We start from the raw sequence: 27,188 nt of genomic DNA on the forward strand, positions 1-27,188 counted from the left end.
TATGTTTTAATATATTACATTTAAAGTCATTTTTGGGTCACATCTATATCTTGGCTAAACATTACAATTTGACGTCATAACGACCGTTGCTGAAAAAGCAGGTATTTTTTTTTATTAACGAAAATATAAATAAAACAAATATAAAATTATTCTTAAAAATACTAAGTAGTTTCTTTCAGCATTGTTATTAATATCTTTTCTTTATTTTTTTAATCAAAATGTAGTTGGCGGGACGAGCGTACAACCGCGGACAATCAATGAGCTGTAGTCCTATCGGGGGTGTATTGTAAAGCACCCTTATGAAAGAGAAAGACACGTAGAACTACGTTTCCCATAAAGCCCTCCGTGCCCCAGTTTGGCAGCCTAAAGATGCTTCTTGTCTTTCCCACTGTAGCTGTTAGCTAAAGCTTAGCCTTGTCCTGAGCCGATAGGATGGGTGTATCAGACGTAAAGTGTGATACAAATGCTGGTAAGTGGATGAATTGTAGTTTTTCGTAGAGAAACAGATAAATTGGGGGGTTTAATAGAAGACGCCGCGTTGGGCGCATCAGATGACACCCGTTAGCAACCTAACGTTATCAGTACATAGAAACACCCAGAGTCAGTTACTCTAAATTAGACAAGAAGTTTACACGTTTCATGTTTTGTTTTGCTTATTTCGGAATCAAATCAATGCATATTATGTATAGGTATCTTGTACGTGTTGTAGGAGAAATATTTGTTAGGATGGTATTTTCTTTCTGCCCTTGTTTTGTCCTCTTGATGGAATTGCATCGACTGTTAAGCTCAGATAAGCTTTTAAACATTTAAGTCTCAATACATTTGTCAGTCAAACTCGTTGCTTTTGTTTTAAAATGAAAGCCTTGTGTCTGCTGCAGTCATATAAAGTAATGAAATAATATTTGTGTGTGGCTTTTCTGACTGCTGTCCTCATCCTTAATTCCCCCCCCCCCTCTCCGCCCCAGTTCCTGTGGTTGATCTTTCAGCTCGCAGTATGCAGAAGCTGGATCCCAGTTTCACATGCTCCGAGGACACCCACACCCTCATCTTGGACCGTAACAACATCATGAAGCTGGATCACCTGGAATGTTGCCCAAGCCTTCAGCAGGTAGTGTTGGGAAAGACACACAGCACTCACAAGCAGGACTCTCAAGAATAAAACTTGATGGAGTATTTTCCAGTTTGCCCTCTATCCCGCTGTCTAAAATATCCCTCCATCCATTGAAAATATTTGCCTTACCGTACATTCATAATGAAGTTTTGTACTTAACCTTAAAATTAGCTAAATAAAAGGAAAGTATGCCACTCTGACTAGAAAAATGTGTAGAACTCGTGGGTTTCATACCCTCTAAACATTTGCTTTGATCTCTGTTTTGATGTCTAATTTGAACTCATTATTTTCTACTAATCAGCTGTCTGTAGCCAATAACCGATTGGTGAGAATGATGGGGGTCTCCCAACTCAGAGAGCTGAGAGTCCTCAATCTTCCCAATAACAGTATTGGCTACATTGAAGGGCTGCGAGATCTGTCCCATCTGACATGGCTCAACCTGTCAGGAAACAACATTAAGGTACGGAAATATTTGACTATGTTGTAATTAATATGGTTGTATATTTATCTAATGTGTCAGATGATAAATCTTCAACAGTCTCCTCTATCCATCAAAGGTCATTGAGCAACTGAACAGCTGTGTGTGTCTCCAGCACTTGGATCTTTCTGATAATAACATATCTGCCATAGGGGATCTGACTAAACTAGAGGCATTAAAGGTAAGTCTTAATGTTTACTTAAACAAAAAATCCACTAAGAAACACTTTAATGATTCTTGTGTTGGAGGGTGTTTTTTTGTGAATGTGATCTATTTTCTGTCCACTTTTGCAGACGCTGCTGCTCCATGGAAACAGCATTACAACGCTCCGCACTGTTCCTGCTCATCTTCCTGCCCATTTATCCATTCTCTCCCTGGCAGAAAATGAGATAAGGGATCTTAATGAAGTAATTATTTACCATTTCATTCTGTCATGACTAGGACCCTAACTGAAATATGACTTGCTACAATAACACATTTAGCTGAATGATAAATTGTCTCAGACGTTATTGTGATAAATCATGATATTGTTGTTTTGAGACCATTTTTCAAATAATATAATGATAGTGACATAAAAATGTGAGAAAAACATCCTCAAAGATCAATACACTTGAAATTCTAATGAGTATTTGACAATGGAACTCGTAGACATTAAAAAAAATGTCCCAAATTAAATAAAGTATGAAGTTTCTGTGAAGAAACTTTTTTTTTTTTTTTTTTTTTTTTTAAGGAGCTAGTTGAGACCAATGAACCACACAGAAAACTTCTGTCATCCAGTTTTTGATTAGAAATGGGGAGAAAAATGATAAAATATGTAAATATAAATTATGAGCTTATTTTAAATTATTATATGATTAATTGATTTATCATTTATTGCAACTGGCCTAACTGAAACACACAAATATCGTTTATCAGTGACAGTATTGAGTGTTGTTGTTCAGGTGTCATACCTGGCCCCTCTTCATGAACTGGAGCAGCTGTCCATCATGTGCAACCCCTGCGTCATGGCGACTCCCTCGTTGCCGGGTTTCGATTATCGACCGTACATCATGAGTTGGTGCCTGAACCTGAAGGTCCTTGATGGCTACATCGTGACGCAAAAAGAAGGGTGAGCCCGTTTGCCACACTGCTACAGTTTACTTGTGACGCTTTGTCAAAACATTTGAATCTAGTTTGTTTTTTCTTTATCTGCTGACAACAGTCTCAAAGCAGAGTGGCTCTACAGTCAGGGGAAAGGTCGCTCATATCGACCTGGGCAGCATGTTCAGCTGGTTCAGTACCTGGCCACTGTTTGCCCTCTGACAGCATCACCTGCCCTGGAGACGGCAGAAGATGCCAAACTGGAGAAGATCCTCAGTAAACAGAGGTATTATGTTGTGTTGCCTAACGCAAGCATGAAATGGTTATTCCCACCCGCTTTTATAACGTATAATTACCTCGAATTCACTCATTTTGTGTCAGATTCCACCAAAGGCAGCTGTTGGAGGAGACACGCGGAGACTGTCCCAGTCCTCCTCGTCCAACTCAGCTAGACATTGAAAGCCACAGCCCTTCACACGCAGCTTCACAGAGCGGAGACGAAGTGATGAAAAACATCCCCACGCCTGCTCTAGCTGCTGCTCCGTCTGTCCAGGAGAAAGGTGAGAAGACTGCTTTATCAATTGTTCATGAATCTAAAATCAAGGCCTTAAAATATCTTAAATTCATTATAGAACATGTATGTTGGCCTTAATCAAAGGTCTTAAATGTTGTTGTGGTGGGACTATTTAATCTGTAGATGTTCTATGAGGCAAAAGTTGGAGTTTTGCCTTTTACTTAGGTTGGTTAAAGCTTCCAGTAACAAGCTGCTAATAGTTGCTAGCAAGCAAACAAGTCATTAGCAGTTAGCAAATGGCTCATTAGCAGCTGGCTTATGTTACATGAGAAGCACAAACCTGCTGCTAAGAGCAAACCCCAAAAATGTTTCAGTTTTTGTCCCCTGCATTTCTTTTGTACGTCTTAAAAAGTCTTAAATTTGAGTTGGTGGAACCTTCAGAAACCTTTATTTTCCCCTTCTGCTTTCCTACAGAGCCAGTCGTGCAGTTTAACACGTGGGTAAGTTGTGATGCATCTCATGCGTCGCTGCCAGTCGTTCGCAGCCCGAGGATTACAGGGGAGCAAATTTTTTTGGAAGACGTGCAAACTGACGAGGACAAGATCAACAGCAGCTTGCTTTCCTCTGAGTCCACTTTCCTCCCCTTCACGTCTGACCTGGACCCACAAACGGCCCACACCGACAGCGAAGACGAGACGGAGACGTTTGAGCCCGATTCTCTGGCTCCAAAGCGACCGTCGCAATCCAGAAATCCCAACCCTAACAAGACCAATGAGTCGTCTCCGACGGAGAAGAACCAGAGGAAAACAGGTGGAGGGAATATCACGTCTGTTGCCACGACAACAGCTGCATCCAAGGCAAGAGTTGCCATACCCAAAGATCCCACAGAGATGCCCTTTGACTTTGGGAAAGCAGAAAGTAAAGATGCTGCAAAGCCGGCACAAGTGAGCACGTCTGCCGATAAATTAAATCTGCTGCAGGCGAACGAGGCGGCGGTTAGAATCCAGTCCTGGTGGCGAGGACACTACGTTCGATGTTTTCATCCCGCAGCCAAAGAGGTGCGCAGCGAAATCCGTCTGCGCCGAATGCAAGAACACATCCTCTTCCTGTCTGATAAGCTGGAAACGTAAGTTTCTTATCAACAGTGCTTATATAACAGCGTTAACAGATTTCAGTAAGAGGAAGAAAAAAAAATCTGATACGTTTTACTTTTGGTTGTGTTTTAGCACATGTCAGAAACAAGACGTAAAGGTTGAATCTGTTGTGTCGGCAGGATGGAGAAGCAGTATGAGGAGGAGAGGCTCCAAAGGCTGGTTCAGGAGGAGGCAGTGAAGTTTCTATGGAAAGAGGTTAATAATTATTATGTTTATGATTTATAAAAAACAATTTTGCCCATTGGCATGTAAATGGTCGACTCAAACCAAAAAAATTCTTCCTTTATATTTGTTATTTGTGCAAAATGGACAAAGTGTTCTGCTGAAACACTAGCAGAATACAGATCGATTTGACCAAGTTCATTCTTTGCTGCTTCTGACTCATTTTCTCGTCTGTCATTTTAGTTTGATGCCCATGTTACTGTAAGAACATCGTTCAGTTAACTGTTAAAAGTTTGGTACATTATTTATAACCTATCTCTGCATAGCACATCATGCTACGTTGGTTGTGTTCCTTGATCTTTCTGATCTGAGGCCTTCAAAAAATGTTTCCTTTCTGTCATTTTCTTCACTTCACCGTCTTGCACTAGTCTGTGTTGATAACATTAATCCCAATAAAATCCACTGAAGTTTGTAATGTGACAAACTTTGAAAAATGTTTTTGTAGTTACTTTTTCACAGGAGCAGCTGTATCCTTTTGGGAACCATTTTTATGGGTACCAAAGTTCTTGAAGTTGTGTTTGCGATCAGTGGTGTGATTTTTTTTTTTTCAGAGACGCAGCCTGATATTTTTCCACTTGTTCCGTGTTCTTCACGTAGCTTCAGTCCATGCAGCAGTGGAAACAGTCGGTGGAGAACAAGCTTGCAGCCGTTGCACAGCCAGCTCCTCCAGCTCCGATCTATTCTCCCGGGCTTTGCCACGCAGTCCCTCCTGCCGCCTCAAGCGCCACCAACCCTCCCATCGCAGACGTCTCCTTCCCAGACTCTGGATTCCAGACGACCAACGAGCAGCAGGCGGCGCAGGAGGACAGCTTTCTGAGCAGCGGCACAGCCGACTCTCTGAAGACGGTTCGAGCGCTGAGCTCGGTTCGGAGCGGCTTCGCCGGCGTGGGCGACGGTGCGGACAGCGCAGACTGCAGCCTGTTGGACGAATACCTGTCCTCTGTACAGCAGAGGGAGGAGGAGGCCGAAGAGGCGAACAGCGATAAAACAGAAACGCCACAGACCTCCCCAAGCAGGACAGCTTCCACCAACACCCCCCCCATGCAGAAGGCAGAACAAAGCAGTCCAGAGCTGGCCTGAGATCCTTACCCAGAATGTGTGTTAGTAATTATTCTGCGTGGGACTAAGACATTTAGTTCCTTAATAAGACCTTGAGTAGGTCTATAAACTGCATACTTCTTGATTACAAATGAAGCTCAATTTTAACTCTCAGAAGAAGCTTGAAACTCCACCTTGCACTGAATGTAACTTAAGCTGTTTTGTACCATCTGTTCTGTTTACTACTGGACATTTAGTGCCATGAAAAGATGTTGGTTGAATGTAGCAACAGAATTTATAGCAGTTAATGTGTACAAAGTTCATCAGTAACTACTGCAAACATGATTAGAGGCTGACAGTTTTTTTTTTTGACAGTTACACAATGTATATGTTGTATTTTTTATTTATTTATTTTATTATTATTTTTTTTTTGTATTTTTGATCTGTTTACCAATGTAGATTTTGTCAGCTTTTGGTCTGATAAGTTTTAGCTGTTGTGCTATCTTCAAAAATGTAAATAAACACGTAGATATGCATTACTGGCACACAAGATCAGCAGACTTCTGCCCGACTTGAATGACTCTCGCGTCGTTCTCATTTTGAAGACAAAAGTTTCCTTATGCTCGGCCCCTTTGCTCGGAAACCAATTAATTTGTATTCGCCTCCAAACCGGACTTGCACTTCCACAGTCAGTTCACAAGCCTTCAGACCACAAACAATCTTGGAACAGTTCCGCCTGGTTCATTTGTTGATTTTTAGCTCAAGACGTGAATTCTCGTGATTGTTTTGCAACTTTGTACCTACAGACAGTCATTATCTCCCTATTCTTAAAACGCGGCATCTTTGGAGCTTCATTTAAATAAAAACTGCAGTGGAGTACAGAAGTAGCTCCTAAAGGTAAGGATGGAATCCTATTTGGGGTCATGAATATGTCATTCTGGGGTCTTAAGGTCAGAAATTAATTTAAATATCAAAGTGAGAATGCATATGCATTTTAGAAATTTTGTCAAATGATAAAAACATGAATTAAAAATGGAAAATAATATATTCATGAATATACTTGCTGTAGTGTTTGTTATGTTAACATTGCACTGCTCAATGCTAGTATACTCAGCCAAGAATTTGAGTCACGACCCTCTTCCATTTTTATTTTGTGGGTCAGAAGCTGGAAAGTTTGGCAACCTCTGAAGGTCTGGCTTCGCTGTGGACCCTCCTATGAAGATGAGCACACGTAGCTTTTATACTAAAAAAAAAAAAAATTAAAAACTGCATTCTAAATGAGCAAATAAACATGTCAAACCCTGACCACCAAGGGGCGCAGTTAAGCCCAGCAGCCATCTTCGGCACAGTTAACGGTGATTCTGCCTCATGTTCGGATTTGTTTCTCTCTCTGGTCTCCTGGCCTTAATTTTTTATTTCCCCGTCGGTTCGATGTCGTTCTAACATGTAAGTAAGATATCATTACACGGCTGAACGCCCTCCGCATAAAATAACGATTTCGGTTCTAGGGTGCATCTTTCTTGTCTTGCCTATTATAAATCTTCATATATAGGCTTGTTTTTATTTATTAAATGTCATTTGCCAGGGTTTTTCGTATGTGAAGGTGTCTGTGCGCCCCGACATTGCACACTGTCATCTTTCTTCCGCTAAGATCATTTAAAAACAAAACTGTCGCTCAGTCTACACCATTGAGCTGGTTGTTTGTTTTTTTTGTTTTTTTTTTTGTCTTTTTTTTTTGTTATTTTGTTTTGCTCATTGCTTTGCTGATGTCTGCAAAGATTTTTTTTTGGGGGGAGGGGGTGTGAAATACATAAATGCTACGTTTTTAAGAACTGTATTCAAATCATATCGCCCTGCTGTACGTCAGAACAGCAACCCGATTCCTTTGGCTGTGCTGTTAGCAGCTGGAGTTCAGCTTGGTCCTTTGTTATGGCTTTATCCAGGACTGGACCTAAGATGATGCGGCATTAAAAAAAAACAAACAAACAAAAAAAACAAGACAATTCTTGTACCCCTTCTCACAAAACTTTCTATCCTGGATGTAAATTACACTATGTGTTTCATCTTTAAGAATTGTAGATAAAAACGAATTCAAAAAAGAATTACTTGGCTATCTGGAAAATAGAATTGCCTAACTTTGACTATAATGGGATGTTTTGATGAGTAGCTATTTTCTTAGCCACTTCCAAAGATAAATGCCATTAAAAAAAATTTAAAGAGGAGAAATGTTGTTCTTTGTTACCTTTATGTCAGGAAGAAAAGGATTCATACGTTGAAAGTTCACAGACAATCTGATCAACTTTCAAAAATATTTAAATATTTTCTTCTTGATTTGATCTTTCTCTGTCTGTCAGCCTAATTAAAAGGTTGGATTTTTTTTTCTTATTTTTATTTTAAATGATCGCTGTGAGATTGTGATTACATCATAAATAATTCACTTGTAAATTCAGTGGGAGTAACGTGTCCAGTCCAGAAATAATAATCCTACAAATTAATGTTTCCATAGTCTGGACTGATAATGGCTCCGTCTGATATTTTCTGCTCTCCCTCTCCGTGTACGTTTCACAGAGCTAATGAGTAAAATCATGCCATCATTGCTGTGGTGACGTGCGGAAGAAGAGCAGGCCCTGGTCATGAGAGACAAAAAGGAGACACCATGTGCCGAAATCCATCCAAGTATGCCTTGCTTTTCCTCTTTCTGTCGTTGTCAGGATTCATCTTCCTGCTGCGCAACATCCACACTCTGGAGGTAAGACAGGAAGGGGGCCACATGTGGGTTTTGTAACTAAAACCCCACATCCCATTTTAAAGCGGCAGTATGTTTTCTGTATCATACCGAACTGAAAAGACCTAGTTAATTGCATTTCCATTGACCTTATATTTATGCAGTTTGACTTTAATTGTGTTTCCTATTTAATGGAAACACTGCAATCGTGAATTTGTGGTTTTTTTCGACATTAGAGGAACATTGACAAAGTTTTGGATACATTTGTAATGGGAACTGAAAGTTTCCCTTTTAGTTCAGATTTGACTTTAATTTTCTGTTCCTCCTCTCTAAAAAGCCTCACCTTTTATCCAGACCTTTGAAAAGTCTGAGACACTCTGCAGTGTTGTGAGTTAGTTTGGGGAGTACTTTTTTGTTTTTAAACTGCCTCGTCTGTGCAGATATACTAATCTACAGAATGAAGATGGGATTTTGTGTAACTGTTAAAATAATTTATTTATTTTTTGTAAAATATATCTTGTACCAAAGGTTTTCAAAAGTATTGCTGTGGGTTTGGGGAGGAACTTGCATTGATTTTAGTGATACCCAGACGAAATGTCAACTGCAATTACCCAATAAATATCCAGCATTGCTAAGTAATTGTCATTTACGGATGAAAAGCAACAGCCTAAAGAATATGTTTTGGTTAGTGTTTCATTAATTACGGTACAAAAGCAACTCCAAACAGGTGAGGTTTTAGTCTGGATTTAAAGGAACTCAGCGTTTCGGCTGTTTTCCAGTTTTCCGGAAGTTTGTTCCAGAGTTGTGGTGCACAGAATCTGAATGCTGATAAATATTTTTCGACTTTGCTCAAATAGCAAATTACTAATAAGTTTTGCTGTAATAACAAATTACTCCACCAAAGCTCACTTCTCCTAGCACACAAACAGTTAACTTTTCTGAAAGTCCCAATATCACCGGAGTAAAGGCTCAAAGCTGCCAGATTACTCAAACCAACTGTTATGGATTCTGTGTTTTCCTCTATCGCTCTTTTATCCTCTTCAGTCCATTTACACGCACACACCGCAGCTTACATAACCATGCTAATGCGTGACTGCCGGAGTCATACGTAAACAGACTGAACCTGATTAGACTACCCTTTAGGGAGGGAACAGATTGCAGAGAAAAATAAAAAGCTAAACTTGCTACAATCTTTGCCTTACTTGGTGTGGCCCCAACGCTGGACGGTGAATGTAACTCTGGTCGGAGTTACATTCACCAGTGATGATTTTTTTGGCATTGAAGCCTGTTTTTTTTTATATATAACCAAATCTCATTATTTCTGGTCAGATCCTGAAACTGGTTGACGAACCTGGGTGGTGCACAGAGACAGAAATGATTGAACTCCAACACAACAAATAACATTTAACCCCTCGGCGATAGATGGCCAACTTTCCCCACATTAGCATGGACTTCCTGCACACTTCTACATTACCATAACTGAGTTACTAATTTATATTTATCGGTTTAACAAACAGATATGAGAACAACGACAAGCGTCATAACTACAGCCGGTTACAGCGCTGAATTGCTGCTGGCTTGCTGAGTCAGCAGTACTCCTCCAACACATCATGTTGGCATGGCAAAATTAAAGGGGTGTAGCTCTGACTCTTAACTCAGCCTTAATCTGCTGGGTATTTTCCCAGCCCTGAGTCTCACGAGGCTCTCCAAATGTATTCAGTGCTTTAAATACAAGTCAAATTGTTGCTCATTATCCTCAGCTTGCTTGTCAATAATCATATTTCTCAGATCTGATGGACACTTTAAGGTGATACTCATGTACTCCGCAGAACAGCTGCTGCCGCCTTTGCTTTATACTCCATGACACAACCCCATCTTACCCATACTAGCTAGGCAATTGTTAGCGGTTACGAGGTTATAATTACCTTCTGAGGTGGACGATCGGTGGGTCAGCTGGAACGGCCCAGCTCACCTCAAGACTTTTCAGTTGATCATAATCAGTTCAGATCAAGGAATGAACAAATAATCTGCAATTGGCTAACGAACCCTTGTTGCAGAAAAACTGGTCTTACCTTTTACAATATTATCATTTCTGCAGAGAAATTGCAATTGGCAAAAGTCAATATTGATTTCAGCAAATAATACAAGTCTACAGGGCAGCTGGCTGTGTGTAACACTCAACTGTCTTCTTCTTTTTTAGAGTTGGAACTGCCACGCAATCTCAGCCTTTTACCAGTTTCAGACCAGGATCCACTCATCTCTCATGTCAGTGAACCTCCCAACGTACAATCAGAACCTCACCTTCTGTGCCCATCTGGGCCAGAAACCGTTTCCTGAGGATAAACTTGAAGAGCACTACTTGCTGGATTCAATAGAGTGGCCTGGCCCTCCAGCTCGCTTTGCTCCACCCAGCCTACGCCAGACAAGCGACCCTGTCCACAGTCTCTTCACCATCCTTCCCCATAAGGAAAGAAGAGAGTGGCGCATCGGGGACCAGCTGGAGGCTCTGGTCCAAATGCACGACTATCAGGGTCGCCCTAAGCATTATGGCGGGGACTTTCTCCTTGCCAGGCTGCATTCTCCAGAGCTCGGAGCGGGTGTAGCTGGGACGGTGGTAGACCACAGGAATGGAATTTATTCTGTTCTGTTCCCGCTGCTCTGGGTGGGGTCCGCCCAGGTCGAGATAACGCTTGTGCACTCCAGCGAGGCGGTCGCTGTGCTGAAACACTTGAGGGAGCATCGGCCCGATCGGGTTTTCTTCAAGAGCCTGTTCCGCTTGGGCTTCTTGTCAGAAACGACAGTGTGCAACATGTGCTTACCCTCCGACCAGCATTCTCTGTGCAACTATACAGACCTCTACACGGGCGAACCCTGGTACTGCTACAAACCCAAGATACTCGGCTGTGACACCAGAATCAACCATGCCAAAGGGGGATATTTAAAACACCTCCTGACCAACAAGGAGGCTCTGCTCTTCCAGAGGTCTGTCGTGTTTTATGGGTAAACAAGTCATACTGGGTTCCTCCACAGTCTGGGCAATTCTGGGAATCAAATGTTTTCCATGTCAGGAATATACGTGTAAAGGATGAGAACGAACTCAATCCGTTCATCCATCCATCCATCCATCCATCCATCCATCCATACATCCGCTACCAATCAACCCAATCATTTAGTATGATGTACACTCTCTATCAATACTGTAATCTGCATTTGTAAACAGCAAGCACTTTAGTAACTTTAGCTCGAGGACTGTTTTCTACAATCTTGTTTACTAAAAGATTAACATTTGTTGTCACTTGACTTTCACTCTAATTTGCTTTAAATAATATTTCGCTGTCATTTTCCCAGTGGTGTAAACATCAAAGTTCAAATACACGCCTCAGGAAAAGACAGAATCAATGTGCTGCCACCTGAAGGTAAAGTTTATACTTCTTTGTCCAGCATTTCAGTGTCTGTGTATTTTGTGGATTAATTTTTTTTTCTCCCTTTGCAGCAGATGATGTTGAGAAGGAAAACAGCTCTGAAAGAACAGAGCCGGTTAAGCCCAAGCCTTCTGGATATTATTTCAAAGACTCATGGAGGCCGTTAGGAGGGACCGTCATGCGTCACTTCAATGAATCGGCGGTAATCACTCAGTGTTTGAGGAACAAGGTGATCAACATGTACGGAGACTCGACCGTTCGACAGTGGTTCGAGTACCTCATTACTTTGGTCCCAGGTGAGTCGTTGTTTGTTTTCACCTTGTTTTATTTATTTACTTTCACACATCCAGTGTTGCCCCTAAAGCAGCTTTCATTTATTCCCAGAAATAAAGGAGATAAATCTACACAGTCCCAAAAATGTGGGGCCCTTCATGGCTGTGGACACAACCCATAACATTCTGTTAAAGTACCGCTGCCATGGCCCGCCCATCCGCTTTTCCACCGTCCTGTCCAGCGAGCTGCGTTACGTTTTTAATGAACTGGACGGCCTCTCCGGAGGCCCCAACACCGTGGTGGTCCTCAGCATCTGGGCCCACTTCAGCACCTTCCCCGTGGAGGTGTACATCCGGCGCCTCCGGCACATTCGGCGGGCGCTGTTGAGGTTGCTGGGCCGGGCACCGGAGACGCTGGTGGTGATCCGGTCGGCCAATCTCCAAGCCCTGGATGCGGAGGTGAGCCTGTACAACAGCGACTGGTACTCCCTGCAGCTGGACACGGTGCTTAAGGCCATGTTCAGAGGCATGGATGTTCTCATGGTGGACGCCTGGGAAATGAGTTTGGCTCATCACCTCCCTCACGCCCTTCATCCTCCTCAGGCCATCGTGCAGAACATGATAGACATGCTTCTGTCTTACGTCTGCCCAGTGACAAAGTCAAGGACAAAGTAGAAGCTGCGACGTCTGGTGAAGATATCCGTTTGTCGAAGGGAACGGGAATCCGTCTGTCAACTGTATGGATCTGAACAACTTTTCTTCTGTTCTGCTTCTCAGAGCCACCCTCCCAAATTTTAGCGAATGGTTTTATATTTGTTGTGTTTTGCATTATTCCAGAAATGCCAAAGACTCTGGCAGAATCATTTCTTCTCCATTGGTGGCACCAAAGTGAACGTGTGTGTGCATGTCGAGTATACCCGGTTCTTCACGCCTCTTTACTCGCAACATGCTGAGGCAGGAAAAACATCTTTTGGGGCCAATGTAAGAGAGGCTTTCGTCTTCTTTTTGGTTAGCAGACATTTTGTTTTGCCTGAGAACTTTTCTATTTTTGCCTTTTACATGACATAATTAGTCACAAGAGCTTCTTGTGACTAATTATGTCACTAGACAGTGCCTCAAATGGTTTTGTTTTTCCTTTTATATTTGGCTACTCCTCCCAAGTGCTTAGGAACTCTTTTCCTAACTCTTTTGCTGACAGATGTCAGCAGCAGCTGACATCTGTCAGCTGCTGCTGACAGATGTCAGCAGCAGCTTTGGATAGATGTTTTTCCTAGCAGAAAACTGCTTTACGCATTCACTGAGTTTTTTTGACATATTATTTTTAGCATTTAGGTGTGACAAACAAGGAGAATCAGAAGAAATCTGCAAGACAAGCAAATACTTTCTCACAGCAATGTAGATGTTTATTCTGTGGTGGCGATCAATTATATCCACCTTTAGACTCCATGTGTTCCTCCTGTTTTTCACAGGGAAATTGTTTGTCTGAAGGAACTGAGCCTTACAAATCATTGCATTTTTCAGTAGGTTGAAAAATATTATAAAACAAGCTTTTTTTTAGTGTAACATGTTTACAAGCATATTAACTCTCACTATGTTTACTTTAATAGCGTTTCACTCCTCAGTATGAGAAAATGTAAAGTGAATCAAATTTTTTTTACAGATTTCTGATCAAAAATTTGCCTCAAGAGGATGTTAGAATGTGTTACAGTTAGTTTCATCATTGAATATTGATTTAAGTGAGAAATAATCATTGCTGGCTCGTGTTGGAATACATGAAAAGCTATGGAATATTTCTGAAGTGATTTCTAGGTGAGGATAATTATCTAGAATATTTTATTTAAAAAAATGTGAAACTGTGAGCTATCAGTATTTAAAAAAATATAACGAGAATACATGCACTTTTAAATAGAAACTTTTACTTATCTTGTAATTTAGTACATGGAATAACCAAGGCTACTCTATTTTTTGGGGATTTGGGAGATTTTTAATTCTGTGGCATCTCACCTCTTAAAGATATCAAAAATACCACATGTGCCACTAGATACATACAAGCCAAATCTACCTGCAAAGACCCAATAATGTTACTTAATCTCTTGCTAACCTATGCTGACACTTTGTCTGCACCGATGAAGATGAACTCTCCTCGGCATGCAGAATGCTTGGAGTGGCTGACACATTAGGAGAGTCGGACCTAGTTTTAAACTCATTCTGCTAATTATTTAGCCATTTGGGGGACATGAAGACCGTCTAGAGTATTAAACCAAAATCAGCCCAAGATGGTCAAAGAAATGGAAACAAAGCTTACTCTGTTTGGCTTATGCTGTAGATTTTGCAATCTTCATCAATAAAAACATTTTCACATTTTGTCAAATGCAACATAATTAACTAAATGAGTTCAATTTTTCCACTCACATTTAATACTCACATTTAACAAGCAGACACGCTTCCACTTTAATCAAAGATTAAATGATATTTAAGCTTCTAAATCAGTGTTTCTCAACCCTGCTCCTCACCGCCCCCCTGCTCTGCATGTTTTAGATGAGCCTCTATTCCAGAGCAGCTGATTCAAATGAATGCATGACCATCAAATACTGCAGAAGCCTGTTAATCACCCAGAGATACAATTCAGGTGTGTGGCAGAAGGGAAATACCTAAAACATGCAGGACAGGGGGGCGGTGAGGACCAGGGTTGAAAAACACCATTCTAGAGGCCATTAGCGTTTAGCATTAGCCCTTACTTAGCTAATGGCTTCTTTTATCCCATTGAAGAAGCTAATTAATTATTTAACGGGATAAATTGATTGGGATAAATCCTTGATAATTGCTCGTAATGATGAGTTACAATGAGTACTGGACAGCAAGTAGCTTTTTATCTACTTACTTTTAAAACTCTTCGACATGGAGTGCAGGCAGGATCACATTATTTACTGTAAGATGAAACAAGCAGGTGTTTTAGAGTCAGGAAAAGATGTTTACTGACCAACGTTATGGTGGCGACGGCAGCTGGAGTTGGCCCTCAATCACTTGGTCACCAGTTCGATGTCTGATTCTGTCGTTTTGTCCTTGGGCAAGTCACTACACCCACCGGTTAGTGATCGGAAGGGCAGACGGCACAACATAGCAGCCTCGCTTCTGTCAGGCCGCTGCAGGACAGCAGTGGCTACGATCTAGTAGCTTACCATCAGTATGCATGAATGGAAATGACTGATCTCATTGTTAAGCATCTTTGAGAGACCTGGAAAGCTCTACACAAGTCTGATTTTATTTCTTACTTCCTCTTAGGAAATCAAGTTATTTGAGCATCAACATAATGTTTTATCCTAAGACCTTTAAATAATGTTTCGTGCAAATCTGATTTTTTACATATAAGCTTACCAAGACTGTTAATTTCCCCTTATAGTTGCTTATCATTTTTGAAATAAAGAATTTTATATTTTACTTTTACTACGTGATTATTTTCTCGTTTTTTGCAAAATGTACCAATATAACCTGCTGCTATTGGTATTCTTCAAAGATTTAAGGAACTTCAAATGAAAACAAATTGTTTTTGGGACAGATTGTTGGTAATAAACCTGAAAAGACTTAATGCAAGACTGGTTCTTTGGCAAGCAGCAAAAGAAAGTATGGGCAACCCCACCGGAGCAAAACGCAATTATGCAAACAGCTTTTACAAGACAAGCTCGAAACATAAAATAAATGTTTTTTTGTTGTTGTTATATTAATCAACACCTGGTCCCTTGCAGCTTTTGGTGCAGGTTTGTGCAACAAACTACAGAACGAACACTTTTCAATGATTTATCCAACTCACACAAAAAAATCACCACGTTTTGTTAAGACTTTTATTTAAAAACGTGCATGATACTTTTTCAAAAACTTCAAGCATATCTCTAAGTGCTAAAGCCTGCACAGCATCATTTCTCATAGTAAAACATGTAGAGCTTAAATTGCTTTGGCAGAAAAACAAATCAAAACACTTGTACAGAACTGAAGGCAAACACCAGAGTCATACAAAAACATCATGATGGGGACAATTACAGTTAAACAATTAAAGTGTCCTTCGTGAAAAATAACATTCTGACAGCAATGGAAAGCTAAAAGAGAACACACTGAGTAGAAAACAAAAGTAAAAACCAGTACAAAAACAAATGGAGCAGAGTGTGTTACAGAAAGAACGATCAAACGATGGAGCAGCGACCCTCCTGAGGTCACAGTCAGCCACACTGAGACTGACGGGGATTTTCTGACTGCAGTTCAGACACAGCATCACAATGAATCCTCTGTTTTCTTGTGATCAGACACCAAAGCACTGCAAGGTACTGTGACACAATGGTGCACAGTAACTACTGACTGCAGCATCTTAGTTGAAAGAAACAAGTGAAAAGATTGATTGATTGATTGATTGATTGATTGATTGATTGACTGACTGATTTTTGATACACTGTTTTGAGAACAGAATATAATCTTCATTTACGAACGGGTCAAATAAATAATATACTACCAAAATAATAAATTCTTGATTCTCAGACGACTCTTTGTTTGGTATCTATGGGTCCAATGCTTACTGAAAAGTATACAAAAAAAAATTCAGCTAAAAACAAAAAAATGAAAAGGGAGTGAAATTGTAGGCAACACCACAGCGGTATGCAGATGTCAGAGAATGAAGATGATTACACGTCCTGGACATTTATGGCCTCCTGCGGCCAGCTGTAAGTATCCAGAGTGAAGGAGTCGTAGTCAGGACTGTAGATCTGCGACAGCACAAACGCCTCCTTGTCCTTGGGCTCGGGGTAAACCGAAGCTATGCTGTTCTTGTATGCATAGTTGACGACCTGAAACAGGAAGAAAGGGCAGGACGTTGAGATCTGTCATTTTGAATTGATCAACCAGCTAGAGACGTTTTGTGACATCTCCTGGTCTGATCTCCAGCTCCCTCTGCTGGTCCTAGTAATCACTGCAGACGTTTCCTTCACTTTGGTCATCAAAAGATTTATTTTATTATTTAAATGATTAGGACGAGGCACTAACAAATAAAGAGAAATAAGTTGTTTTTTTCTTCTTTTTTTCTATAATTGAGTGTAATTTACATAATAAATTAGATTTTAAGAATGCTTGTTGGGGGAACTCCCCTCCCCTATCCCCGAATAAAATGACACAAAAAACTAGTGATTATATTCCACACAAATTACAGGTCTTCTTACATCTCATTACCCCAATAATTAGTGCTGAAATACTGAAAAGTTTATTTTAGTGTTTTCATTGTAAATTGTAGCTCATAGAAATTCAGCCAAAAATCACTTATTTCCATTTATTTTGATATTTTGTGCTTACAGCTAACAAAAACTAAAGTCAAACCAAATTTAGTTTCAGAGAAAATTACAGTATTCTATCAGAAGGAATAAAAAAATACTTTTTAAATTGGAAATTTTATTTTCTATAACATTTTTTATTAAAACTAATAAGGATCAAGGATATATTGATCCTTATTTAACATCCATTTGTACTTTGTCGCTTTAATGTTAGATCTGCTTTGTCTTTGGGATAGGAAAACATACAGGAGAGAGATAGTTGGGACTGGCTGGAGGAACATATCGTGAAGAGAAAATTTAATTACAAACATTATTTTTAATAACCTGCTAATCTGGATAATAATATAGTCAAACTAATTTGTAAATATTTCAGGAAGCTGTGTGAGAAAATAGGTAATCTAAATATTGTTTAATATTAAATCTCTCACCTTTACTGCGATCTTGAAGGACACTTCTCTGATGGTGCTTAGAGGTGGATAGAGTCTTCCTTCGGCCAGGTTCTCTTCTGTTACCATGTCAGCTATCGCCTGACAGAGACACAGGCACAGCACGGATGATGATCAGACGTGAGGTTTTTACTTGAAGGTTCAATCAGAGGGTCAGAGTTGAAAATGAAAACGGAGCGATTCTGGGTTTGATGAAGCATAAAGAGACGCAGCAGAAGCTGCTTAGCTTCTAGTTAGTACGTCTTTTCTTTCAGCGAGGAACGGACCTCTGCAGTGGTGAGGAAAATGTCTTCAGATATGTGGCGCACTCCACAGGCTATGACTCCCAGGGCGACTCCTGGGAACACATAGGCGTTGTTTCCCTGACCGGGGAAGAATGTGCGTCCGTCTGCCAGGGTCACTTTGTCAAATGGACTCCCGCTGGCAAAGATGCCTCTGCCCTGATCACAGACAGAGTGAGGGGAGAAAACATGACAGCACTTAAAAAAAAAAACAACAAAAACAGTAATAAATATTTGTGCATGGCCCTGAACCACATCAACTGCAATCTCTGTGTGGACATGCATTACCTCTGTGAGTTTGTAGCACTGCTCTGCAGTACACTCAGCCTTGCTGGTGGGATTGCTCAGAGCAAAGATGATGGGCCTGTAGTTGAACGACGCCATGTCTTTGATGATCTTCTCGGTGAACGCTCCTCCGATCGCAGCCACACCTTCAGCACAAACACCGGTCAGTTTTCTGACAACGATAACGATGAATGCAGGAACTCTCCAGTTCTAGGATTCTGCATCTTGGTTGGCAACATCTGTTAAAAATCAAAGCTAACAATTATATTTGATTATTTTGTCAGATGAATTACTTTTGTACTATGTATTTATTCTCAGTTTTAAAGCCAATAAACGTTGAAACTTTGATGAGATGTTAGAAATATTGGACAGTTCAATTTACATGCAGTTTGCAAATTTCAAACCATCGAGTACATGGTCTGGGTTTTCGACGGTTCAGATTAAAGAGAAAGCAGCGAGTAAGCGTTTTGCCGCTACGTTGAGAAGAAACGCTACGTGAAAAAAAGAGTCACCTTTCACAGATTTTCACTGAGTTTCCACAACTGGTTAGGAACAAAACAAATGTGGGTTACACGCTGGTGAAACAATGCGTTTGATTTCACCAGCACTTCCTGTTATCTCACCAATAATGGCGGTGGGTTTGATGGTTTCCACCACCTCCTCCAGAGTCTTCAGGTGTGGGTGTTCGTGAGCAAACTCAGCCTTCTCATGGTTCAGATTGCCTCTTCCCTGTAGGAACAACACCTTTCATTGTTTGTTTTCAAACCTCATGGCGATTTGCGTAAAGGAGCACGTGGTTAGACATGTTACCTTCACAATAAGACCCTTTGAATCAACCATCCAAATCTTCTTGGCAGCATCTTCTCTAGACACTCCTTCTTTAGCCATGGCCATCATAAGTAGGTGGGCGATGCCCATAGCAGCCTGGTCAGACAAGAACAACAACAACAGTTCATTCTGTAACAAAGTCTCCCTTTAATGCCATTTTTAAAATTGATCATCGTTTAGCTCGACTCGCCTCGCCTGCTCCCTGGAAAACAAAGGTGTGATCCAACAATTTGTCCTTTGTGATCTTCAGAGCAGCAAATATTCCAGCGACGGCTACGGAGGCCGTGCCTGCAGAGGAAATGAACTTAATTATGAAACAATATCTGCTTGTGACTCACTACTTATTAGAAGTATCAAACAAAACCAGTCAGACGAAACATTGTCCTTCCACTTCCCACTACTTTGTGTTGGTTTAATCACATAAAACCAACAGGAAATAAAAGTATATTGAAGTGCAGAATGGAAAAATGTACAAAACTTTAATGGGTGCCAATTCTGCTTTTTCAAATGACAACAAAACTGATTGCAATGGCAACGCCGACTCCTGTGACGAACAAAATACCTTGGATGTCATCGTTGAAGGTGCAGTAGCGATTCCTGTACTTGTTAAGGATACGAAAGGCGTTGCTGTTGGCGAAATCCTCAAACTGGATCAGGCAGTTCATCCCGTACCTGCAGAGGAAATGCACCATCAGCCAAGCACCAAGGTTACTATTTAATTGTAGTAAATATCTGCCGATGGACTCACTTGTCCGTCACTGCCTGCATGAACTCGTCGATGAGCTCGTCATACTCCTTCCCTCTGATTCGCTTGTGCTTCAGGCCGATGTACAGAGGATCGTCTAGAAGCGACTGGACGAGAACGCAACGGATATTTCTGACTTCCTGAATTGGTTTTAGAGTTAATCGTGCCGATAAGTGAGGTCGATGTGCGGGTCTGCAACAAGAGAAACCCATTCCAGCGCTCTTGCGCCCTCACCTGGTTGTCGGTGCCGACGTCCAGCAGCACAGGGAGACACTGCTGAGGAGGAACGCCGCCGCACGCCGTGTAGAGAGCCAGCTTCCCAACAGGAATTCCCATCCCATAGCTGCCCAGGTCTCCCAGTCCAAGGATACGCTCCCCGTCCGTCACCACTATGGCCTGCACAGACACCAAGCATTACTTCACATTTTCCATCACAAAATGTCCATGTAGTTTTACAGCACAACAGCAAATTAGCTTCCGCTTCTCAGCCTTGTGCAGGGCCACTGATTTGCTTCAGTAGCATCTGGACTCAAGCTGACACCATTTAAAAATCTGTAACTCTTGGACTTGTCAAATTAAGAATGGAGCATCCAAGACAAAATTCAGAGTCTTTACAAACCTTATTATAATTGTAAAAATTCCTTAAAATATTAGCTCTCGTGTTTGGTCCAGCATTTTAGAGTTTTTACAGTCAGCACTTTAAAGCCTGACTGTAAAAACCAGACAGACAGTGAAACCGTTTCCTTTTGGGATTTTTGGATACAAGAACAAAATCCAGAAGGGTGAAAAGTTACAAATCAAGTTGGCAAATCAAAGATGAAGCATGTCCATGTAGCAAATCAAAACCACTGCTTTATTAGACTTCTCAATCAAAAGATACAAGAAGGAAAGTAGTCTGGAAGATCAAAACATTTGGCACACTCAGTTTCCTTTTATCCATACTTATTCACAACTGGAAAATTAAAGCCAATTCCACACAGGAACATGGTTAATGTGTGTGAAGAGGTCAGGAGTTAAAGTAAAGCGTGCCAGTGCACGGTGTGTACCTTGATGTTGTCTTCAGGCCAGGAGTTGAGCATGGTGGCAATGTGTCCCCGGTCATGGATGGTGATGAAGAGTCCTCTGCAAACATACGGGATGGCAGCATAAAACTAAATCAGTCATACAGACTAACATGAAGCATTTAAAAGGTAAAAAATCAGTTTAACAGCAAGTAAACACCATAAAGTACAGCATAAACGCATCGATTGTCTAGAACATCAAAATAATGGAAAATAAAGAGTAGAAAAAAAGAAAAGAAAATGTTTAATCATCACAGCTGTCCTGAAGAATAAAATCACACATTTATTTATTTTGAATACTGTGCAGCAGTAGCAGGAACCAGCCTCACCGAGGCCTCCTGAAGGCGAGGCCGTACTGCTGACAGGCCAGGCCGACGGTGGGAGTGTACACGATGGGCATGAACTCCTCGATGTCGGAGGTCAGCACCCGGTAGAACAGCTTCTCGTTCCTGTCCTGCAGAGTCATCAGTAGGATGTACCTGAGATGGAGAGATAAGCATCAAATGGCACATTTTTGTGTGTGTTAAAGTATATACTTTTAGAAATATCCCTTGAACTTTCCCACATTTTAACCTCAAACTTTAATGCATTTTACTGGGATTTATGAAAGAACACAAGGAGGGAAAAGGATAAAAGGTTTTTACATAAATTTTTCCCATGCATTAGTTAGAGACAAGGGTAACTCAGAGGGATTCAATACAAATGAGTTAGTTTGATACTTGTAGCAGATCCAACATGTAGAACCCCTATAAAACACCTTAAAGTTTGTGGATATGAACACTTTCCAATGCTCTGGAAGGGGTTTTCTTATAATGTTCAAAGCAAATTCTCAACCAATGGTAATCTGAGCCTTTAATCCCAGAATAAATAAATCTTGAATCCCTTGATTAAAAAACAAAAAAACAAGCCGTAGGTGCAACAGCTGGAACACGCTAAAGAGGATTTTACCCAACAAGCAAGACAGCGCAACTGATTAAACATCTGCATCTGCAGTGTGATAATCTTGAACAGCACTTCGCCATGCTTTGCTGGGAGACTCACTTGTCCAGAGGGTTGGTGCGAGTTTCGTAGCTCTTCATGACACGCAGCACTTGGACATCCTGGGAGAGGAAGCAGGGCGGGATCAGGCCGTGGATGCCCAGCTGCATGCGCTCCTCCAGGGTGAACGCCATTCCCTGAAGGGCGGAACATCGATTAATATAAAACACTGTAATCCCGGGAAAGAATCTGCACCAAGAAAAAAAGGCTTTAAAATAAATAAAGACAGCAGCAAATATAGATCGTAGTGATTCATGCGTCTGTCATCAACCTCAGAGTGGAGTTATGACTCATCCTATTCACATAAAAACAACCGTCTCTCTTTTGTGGTCACATTTCCACTCCAGCGAAAGCAACATGTGGAAACTCACGGGAGGAAACAACATGAGGCGAAGGGATTTGAAAGCAGTGATCGTATGCGGCTTCCAGTGAGGAAGAAAGTTTAGACAAAAGAGAAAAAAGACTTTACAAGTTCAAAAAATCTCCAGCAGTCATTGGACAAGAGGCAGGGATCACCTTGGCAGTTCGCCGGTCTATCACAGGGAAACACACACACACACGCGCACGCGCACACACACACACACACACACACACACACACACACACACACACACACACACGAGGGCAATTTAAAGAAGACAATTAATCTATGATGCAGACTTTTGCTATGTGGGTGGAAACCTGAGTTCCTTGTAGGGCATTATATTAATTTAAAGTGCATTTCTATTTGCTACATGTATTAACGGAACAAGCTTTATTGTTCTTGTTCTTGTGCACAAACAAGAAATTTCACACACTCAGCATACAGACACTGGGCATAAAAAACTTCAGATGAAATAAAAAAAAATAGGTTAACATAATGTTTGTACAGCCATTTTCCAATGTATAAAAGAAACAAGGAAGACAGGTTGTGGTTTTTCATTTTTAAAAAAAGCATATGTTAGTATAAAAATGACCTTTGTTGCACATGCCATTACTAATCACAATTGACCAATGCATTGAAACCTTCTTTTGAAGGTTTCAAAAGAAACCTTTCAATTTATTTGCATTGCAATGCAAATAAGAAGCATTTGCATTGCTTCTTATTAGATAATGTGTCTGATGTGGAAGGACAGATCTGACACTGATGTGTGAGCCGTTTGGGTAATTTACTAAAACAAAAAAACAACAAAAAAACAACAACTTTGCAGCTTTAATTCTGAAAACTTGTAAGTCCTGCAAACAGGCTGCTTGAAGGGCATCTGAGCCGGGGTGTGAGCTTTAATCTATTTATTCTGTCCAATGACATGAGTCCCTGCACTCACTCCCCCTCTAAGCTCCACTCGTCTCTCATCATCTCTCCCATTTCTGAAGACACAGAATCCACTCCGACTTTGTTCTACGGTACGGTGCATTTATTACAAATGCTAATTTTTCTTTGTAACCTATTCCAACATCAGATGCACTACAATGTTTCAAACTAAACAGGATTTGCTGCAGCCACACAAGTCAAGGTCTCAGAAAGAAGACAATAGCACACTGGTTCCAGAGCTGCAGAGCAAGAGAAAGATATTTGAGAGGAAGCTTCCCTGGAAAATCCTCAAATTAAACTGCTTACACGGACGGAAAACCTTCACAACTCTCACCAAGTGTTTTTAAAGCGGTGACTATTCCAGTGTTACGCATTTTTACATGCAAACGTAATATTTGTCCAGCTGGACAGTCTCACAGCAGCAGATGCTCCACACCAGACACTGACATTCCCCAAAATGCTAAAAAATCACAGAGTGATGGAAACAGACATAAGACAGAAATACTGTTAGCTGTTTCGTGGAAACTATTTACAAATTAATTCTGGAGATAACCGGTTGCACTGGATGTTATTTAGAAGAATCAGACTAAAAAGACAAACTTTTTTTTAGCCAAACATTTTCTTTCATGTTAATGTAACACATGGAGAAAGAAGAAGAAAAAAAATACAAAAGAAAAAAATGTGTTTGATGTTAAATTAACCAGGAGCCACGCCTCATTCCAGCTGCTGTAAAGCTACAAACTGTAATAAAGCTTTACAGACTGAAAAGTGAAGACAATGAGGAAATACCTGGACATGTTTGAAATTACTGGAATCTTGTTTGCAGGAAGTAGCTCACTGAAGTGGAGCTCCACTTGGAGTCTCACCACTTTGCACAGCACAGGGGGAAAATTTCTTCTTCTTTTTTTTTATTTTTTTTGTCAAAGTGCAACTCCATTTCCTGACTGCACTTAAATGAACCTGTGAGTGAGGATGTGCCTGCTGAGTCAGCATGGAAAGAAGACAGAACTGAGAGTGACCTCTGAACATCTACAATCTAAGCAATAAACTCATCTTGAGCCTCTGCAGGAATCCTGGTGTCTTCATGGGCCGGAACAAGTCAGACACAAAGCATGAACAAACTAATGCCACCATGATTGGTGGGGGAAAGAAAGATCCAGGAATACCACAGACAAGCTACTTTGAGGAAATGTTGATTATTTTCATTCAAACAGAACAGAGGAGGAATAGGAGTAAGATTCTTGTTCTGTGCCGACTGTTAAATAATTAGACTGTAAAAAGTGCTGAATGCTAATGTGACTCATGAAGCCAAGCGTTCTGGCCTTTTACTGTGTTTACATATGTGCCAACATCACAGCACGTTCTATGCAGGACGTTATGTTGGCTGTGCAAACATTTAACCTAATGAAGTGAGAGCTGAGTTTCTGAAGCATCCATTTACATTTTCCTCACAACTTCAACTTTAAAAAACCCATTCGACACCCTATTCTGCACTGGGAACCTGGCATCATTTCTATTCTACACCCGCTGTATTTACAACTGGTCTTGTTCATTGTCAAGTTTCCAAATCACAACTTGACTTTATCAAACCATAATCATAAAAGTAGCAATAAAGGGCTATATTTAAGGCCACAATGCAACTATTTGTTAAAACAAAGCTCAACCTACTTAGACATGCAATTTCTACACAACATTATCTACTTTTCTAAAGTTGCATGCATTATGTATTAATGATAGTTAAAGATACAAAGTAGGTTCATTAATCATGACTAAGATGAAGAAAACATGTAATTATCTAGGAGTAATATGCAGTAAAGAAGAGTTTATAAGCCAATTAACAAGCCTCCCTCTTCTAATGGGAAAACATTAAATCCTTATCGGCCTGTTATATTTTCCCAGATTTACATTCTCTTGCAAATGTATTCAAACACTTTGAACCTTTCGCATATCCACATGCAACAATCAGAAACACTGCATGTGCTTCGCAGAATTTTGCATGAAGTCAACGTAGCACATAATTATAAAGTGGAAGGAGATACGCAAAGCGTTTAGGTCTGGACTTTGACTAGGTCATGATGATTATGGTGCAGTCTAAACCATTCTATTGTAGCTGTGATTGTATATTTAGGATTATGGTACTTCTGGGCGGAAGGTGAGCCTCTACTAAAGTGTTGCTTCTACTTCTTTATGAACTTTGACTTTCTTCCCTGGTGTTGAAAAGTAAGCCCACAAGATAATGCAACCACTGCCAATTTTCACCCTGGGGATTGTGTGTCTGAAGCTTCTGCTACACAAAAGGTTTTGTATGTGGACCCAAAGCGTTTTTTGATCGCATCTGCTTCTCTAGAGTTACCAAAGACTTCTTATGTGGGGGTTCATAACTTCACTATTACCTGATCTGTCTTGTGTGCTTCTTGGTGTTCACTAAAAATGGCTGTCGAATATAGAAGGGACTGCACACAAAAGTATGAGTTATAAACTATGATTTCCTCCAACTTATGCACTACTGTGTGTTGATCTACTGCACAAAGTCCCACTAAAATACTTTAAAATGTTAGAATACAGGGTTTCCCCCAGAAAACTTGCTAAGCCTGGTGGTTGGGCGCCAGGGCAGTCATTCATCCAGAGCCTCGTCATCTTTGAGTTAAAAAATGTTTAAAGTTGACAGGAAATTTGAAAACATCACTTGATAATTATGTGTTGTAAAAAAGATTGGAAGAAAAAGACTTTAAAAACAATAAGCAATGCTTAGCCTAGTGGGAGCACAAGTAAAGCCTGGTGGCCCGCCAGGCTTATTATACACTGGGGGAAACCCTGGGTTATATATGCCATATAAAGTAAACAGATAAACAAACCCACCTTGTTCAGGTGGGGGTTCCTGGTGATGTCGTAGCCCCGCTTCTTGGTGTACACGCTGCCCTTCTGGTTGGTCCCAGAGTGGCAGACCCGGACAGCCTGGAGAGCGGCCCTGTCGGCCTGCGCTCCCACAGTGGGGCGACCCGGAGGGGCGACCAGCACCCTCATCCCGCCCGCAGCTGCGCGTCTGCACAGAGACAAAGCGGCTTTTCCTGGGAGGGAGTTCATGCTGCCTGTGGACACCGAGAACGAGAATACAAAAAAACAACTCAGAGGAACATGAGACATTACAGTACGGCCGGAGGACATACAACCCCGGGATGCCAAACATACCGTGACTGATACAAGTTCAGCTTCTCCGTAAACAACCGGCTTCAAGCGTTAAACCATTAGCTTCAAGCTGAGTCATTTATAAAGAAAACAGGAGTCACAGTCCTCTGCACTACGCAGTGTTTCTCTGGACAGAATCCCACTATATAATAAAGATTAAACTAGTAGCCGAATGGTTAAACTCTTTTATAAAAGAAGCTAGCTGCGGTTAGCACATGCAGCTCTCCAACAAGCACGGTTTTCTATGCAGATGAACCAGCTAGAACCAGCAAACTCAGAGCTGTTAGTCAGTGGACCTCACCTGAAAACTGCGGGAATATGATAAGCACAAGGCCTAATTGATCATAGGAAGAGCTCCTCTGGCCCTACCGCCACCGATAGAACAGGCTGCTGTTTAACCGGAGGAAGGAGGTTCTACAGCTGATCCAGGACCTCCTGACATTGGGCGGCTTCACTTCCGTGTCCAGGTTAGCCCGCCTCTCCGAGCCGCGCATCAGCCAATGAGAGACCGGCTCTGGGAGGACAGAAGCCCCGCCCTCAGCACGGCTGCTCGGTGAACATGAGCTCCATCTTCAGCATCTGCGCCAACTTTCACTGGCGCTCTTGTCTAATCTCACGACAGCGACGGCCTTTAGGCGCCTTCTCGTCATCCATGTTCTGTAAACTTGCAGCCTGAAGTATGCTACCGAGTGAAACTAAATACAA

At 41.2% G+C, this 27,188-nt stretch overlaps 3 protein-coding genes and 1 long non-coding RNA gene across 6 annotated transcripts; 2 read left to right on the plus strand and 2 right to left on the minus strand.

Annotated features, from left to right (window-relative positions):
* Positions 1-211: 211 nt before the first annotated feature.
* Positions 212-6,155, plus strand: cep97 (centrosomal protein 97). The gene is made up of 11 exons (XM_007555408.2): positions 212-469; positions 966-1,108; positions 1,413-1,571; positions 1,669-1,770; positions 1,883-1,996; positions 2,531-2,697; positions 2,791-2,955; positions 3,051-3,229; positions 3,658-4,309; positions 4,457-4,532; positions 5,157-6,155. The coding sequence occupies exons 1-11, from the start codon at positions 433-435 to the stop codon at positions 5,637-5,639; spliced, it is 2,277 nt and encodes a 758-aa protein (XP_007555470.1). The 5' UTR covers positions 212-432; the 3' UTR covers positions 5,640-6,155.
* Positions 6,156-6,910: 755 nt separating this feature from the next.
* nxpe3 (neurexophilin and PC-esterase domain family, member 3) lies at positions 6,911-13,223 on the plus strand. 2 transcript variants are annotated; one of them, XM_016673099.1, is made up of 6 exons: positions 6,911-7,043; positions 8,166-8,346; positions 10,523-11,304; positions 11,671-11,738; positions 11,819-12,040; positions 12,129-13,223. In XM_016673099.1, the coding sequence occupies exons 2-6, from the start codon at positions 8,254-8,256 to the stop codon at positions 12,689-12,691; spliced, it is 1,728 nt and encodes a 575-aa protein (XP_016528585.1). In that variant the 5' UTR covers positions 6,911-7,043; positions 8,166-8,253; the 3' UTR covers positions 12,692-13,223. The 2 variants fall into 2 exon arrangements, with proteins under 2 accessions (XP_016528585.1, XP_007555474.1); XM_007555412.2 differs by having other exon boundaries at positions 6,912-7,043; positions 11,816-12,040.
* On the minus strand, positions 12,786-14,500 carry LOC107836616 (uncharacterized). Its single transcript, XR_001662561.1, has 2 exons — positions 13,233-14,500; positions 12,786-13,195 (listed from the first exon to the last, which is right to left on the minus strand). It is a non-coding gene; the product is annotated as an uncharacterized LOC107836616 (long non-coding RNA).
* A 2,062-nt stretch (positions 14,501-16,562) lies between these two features.
* me3 (malic enzyme 3, NADP(+)-dependent, mitochondrial) lies at positions 16,563-26,920 on the minus strand. 2 transcript variants are annotated; one of them, XM_007555414.2, is made up of 15 exons: positions 26,785-26,920; positions 26,157-26,386; positions 22,010-22,143; positions 21,298-21,447; positions 20,954-21,029; positions 20,142-20,303; positions 19,911-20,014; positions 19,725-19,834; positions 19,353-19,450; positions 19,145-19,258; positions 18,958-19,063; positions 18,338-18,480; positions 18,035-18,208; positions 17,751-17,849; positions 16,563-16,845 (listed from the first exon to the last, which is right to left on the minus strand). In XM_007555414.2, exons 2-15 carry the CDS (start codon positions 26,379-26,381, stop codon positions 16,684-16,686), a joined length of 1,857 nt encoding a protein of 618 aa, XP_007555476.1. In that variant the 5' UTR covers positions 26,382-26,386; positions 26,785-26,920; the 3' UTR covers positions 16,563-16,683. The 2 variants fall into 2 exon arrangements, with proteins under 2 accessions (XP_007555476.1, XP_007555477.1); XM_007555415.2 differs by lacking the exon at positions 26,785-26,920 and adding an exon at positions 26,487-26,752.
* Positions 26,921-27,188: the final 268 nt, after the last annotated feature.

This window comes from Poecilia formosa, unplaced genomic scaffold (assembly GCF_000485575.1).
Source record: "Poecilia formosa unplaced genomic scaffold, Poecilia_formosa-5.1.2 Scaffold70, whole genome shotgun sequence".
Lineage (NCBI taxonomy): Eukaryota > Metazoa > Chordata > Actinopteri > Cyprinodontiformes > Poeciliidae > Poecilia > Poecilia formosa.

Coding starts and splice junctions, on each gene's coding strand:
- cep97 (XM_007555408.2), top strand. CDS start 433: ATGGGTGTATCAGACGTAAAGTGTGATACAAATGCTG. Junction 1,109..1,412: donor GTTGCCCAAGCCTTCAGCAG/GTAGTGTTGGGA, acceptor TCTACTAATCAG/CTGTCTGTAGCCAATAACCG. Junction 1,771..1,882: donor CTAAACTAGAGGCATTAAAG/GTAAGTCTTAAT, acceptor CCACTTTTGCAG/ACGCTGCTGCTCCATGGAAA.
- nxpe3 (XM_007555412.2), top strand. CDS start 8,254: ATGTGCCGAAATCCATCCAAGTATGCCTTGCTTTTCCTCTTTCTGTCG. Junction 11,305..11,670: donor GAGGCTCTGCTCTTCCAGAG/GTCTGTCGTGTT, acceptor TCATTTTCCCAG/TGGTGTAAACATCAAAGTTC. Junction 11,739..11,815: donor CAATGTGCTGCCACCTGAAG/GTAAAGTTTATA, acceptor CTCCCTTTGCAG/CAGATGATGTTGAGAAGGAA.
- me3 (XM_007555414.2), bottom strand. CDS start 26,381: ATGAACTCCCTCCCAGGAAAAGCCGCTTTGTCTCTGTGCAGACGCGCA. Junction 20,015..20,141: donor ACGTCGGCACCGACAACCAG/GTGAGGGCGCAA, acceptor GTTCTCGTCCAG/TCGCTTCTAGACGATCCTCT. Junction 19,064..19,144: donor CAAAGGGTCTTATTGTGAAG/GTAACATGTCTA, acceptor TTGTTCCTACAG/GGAAGAGGCAATCTGAACCA.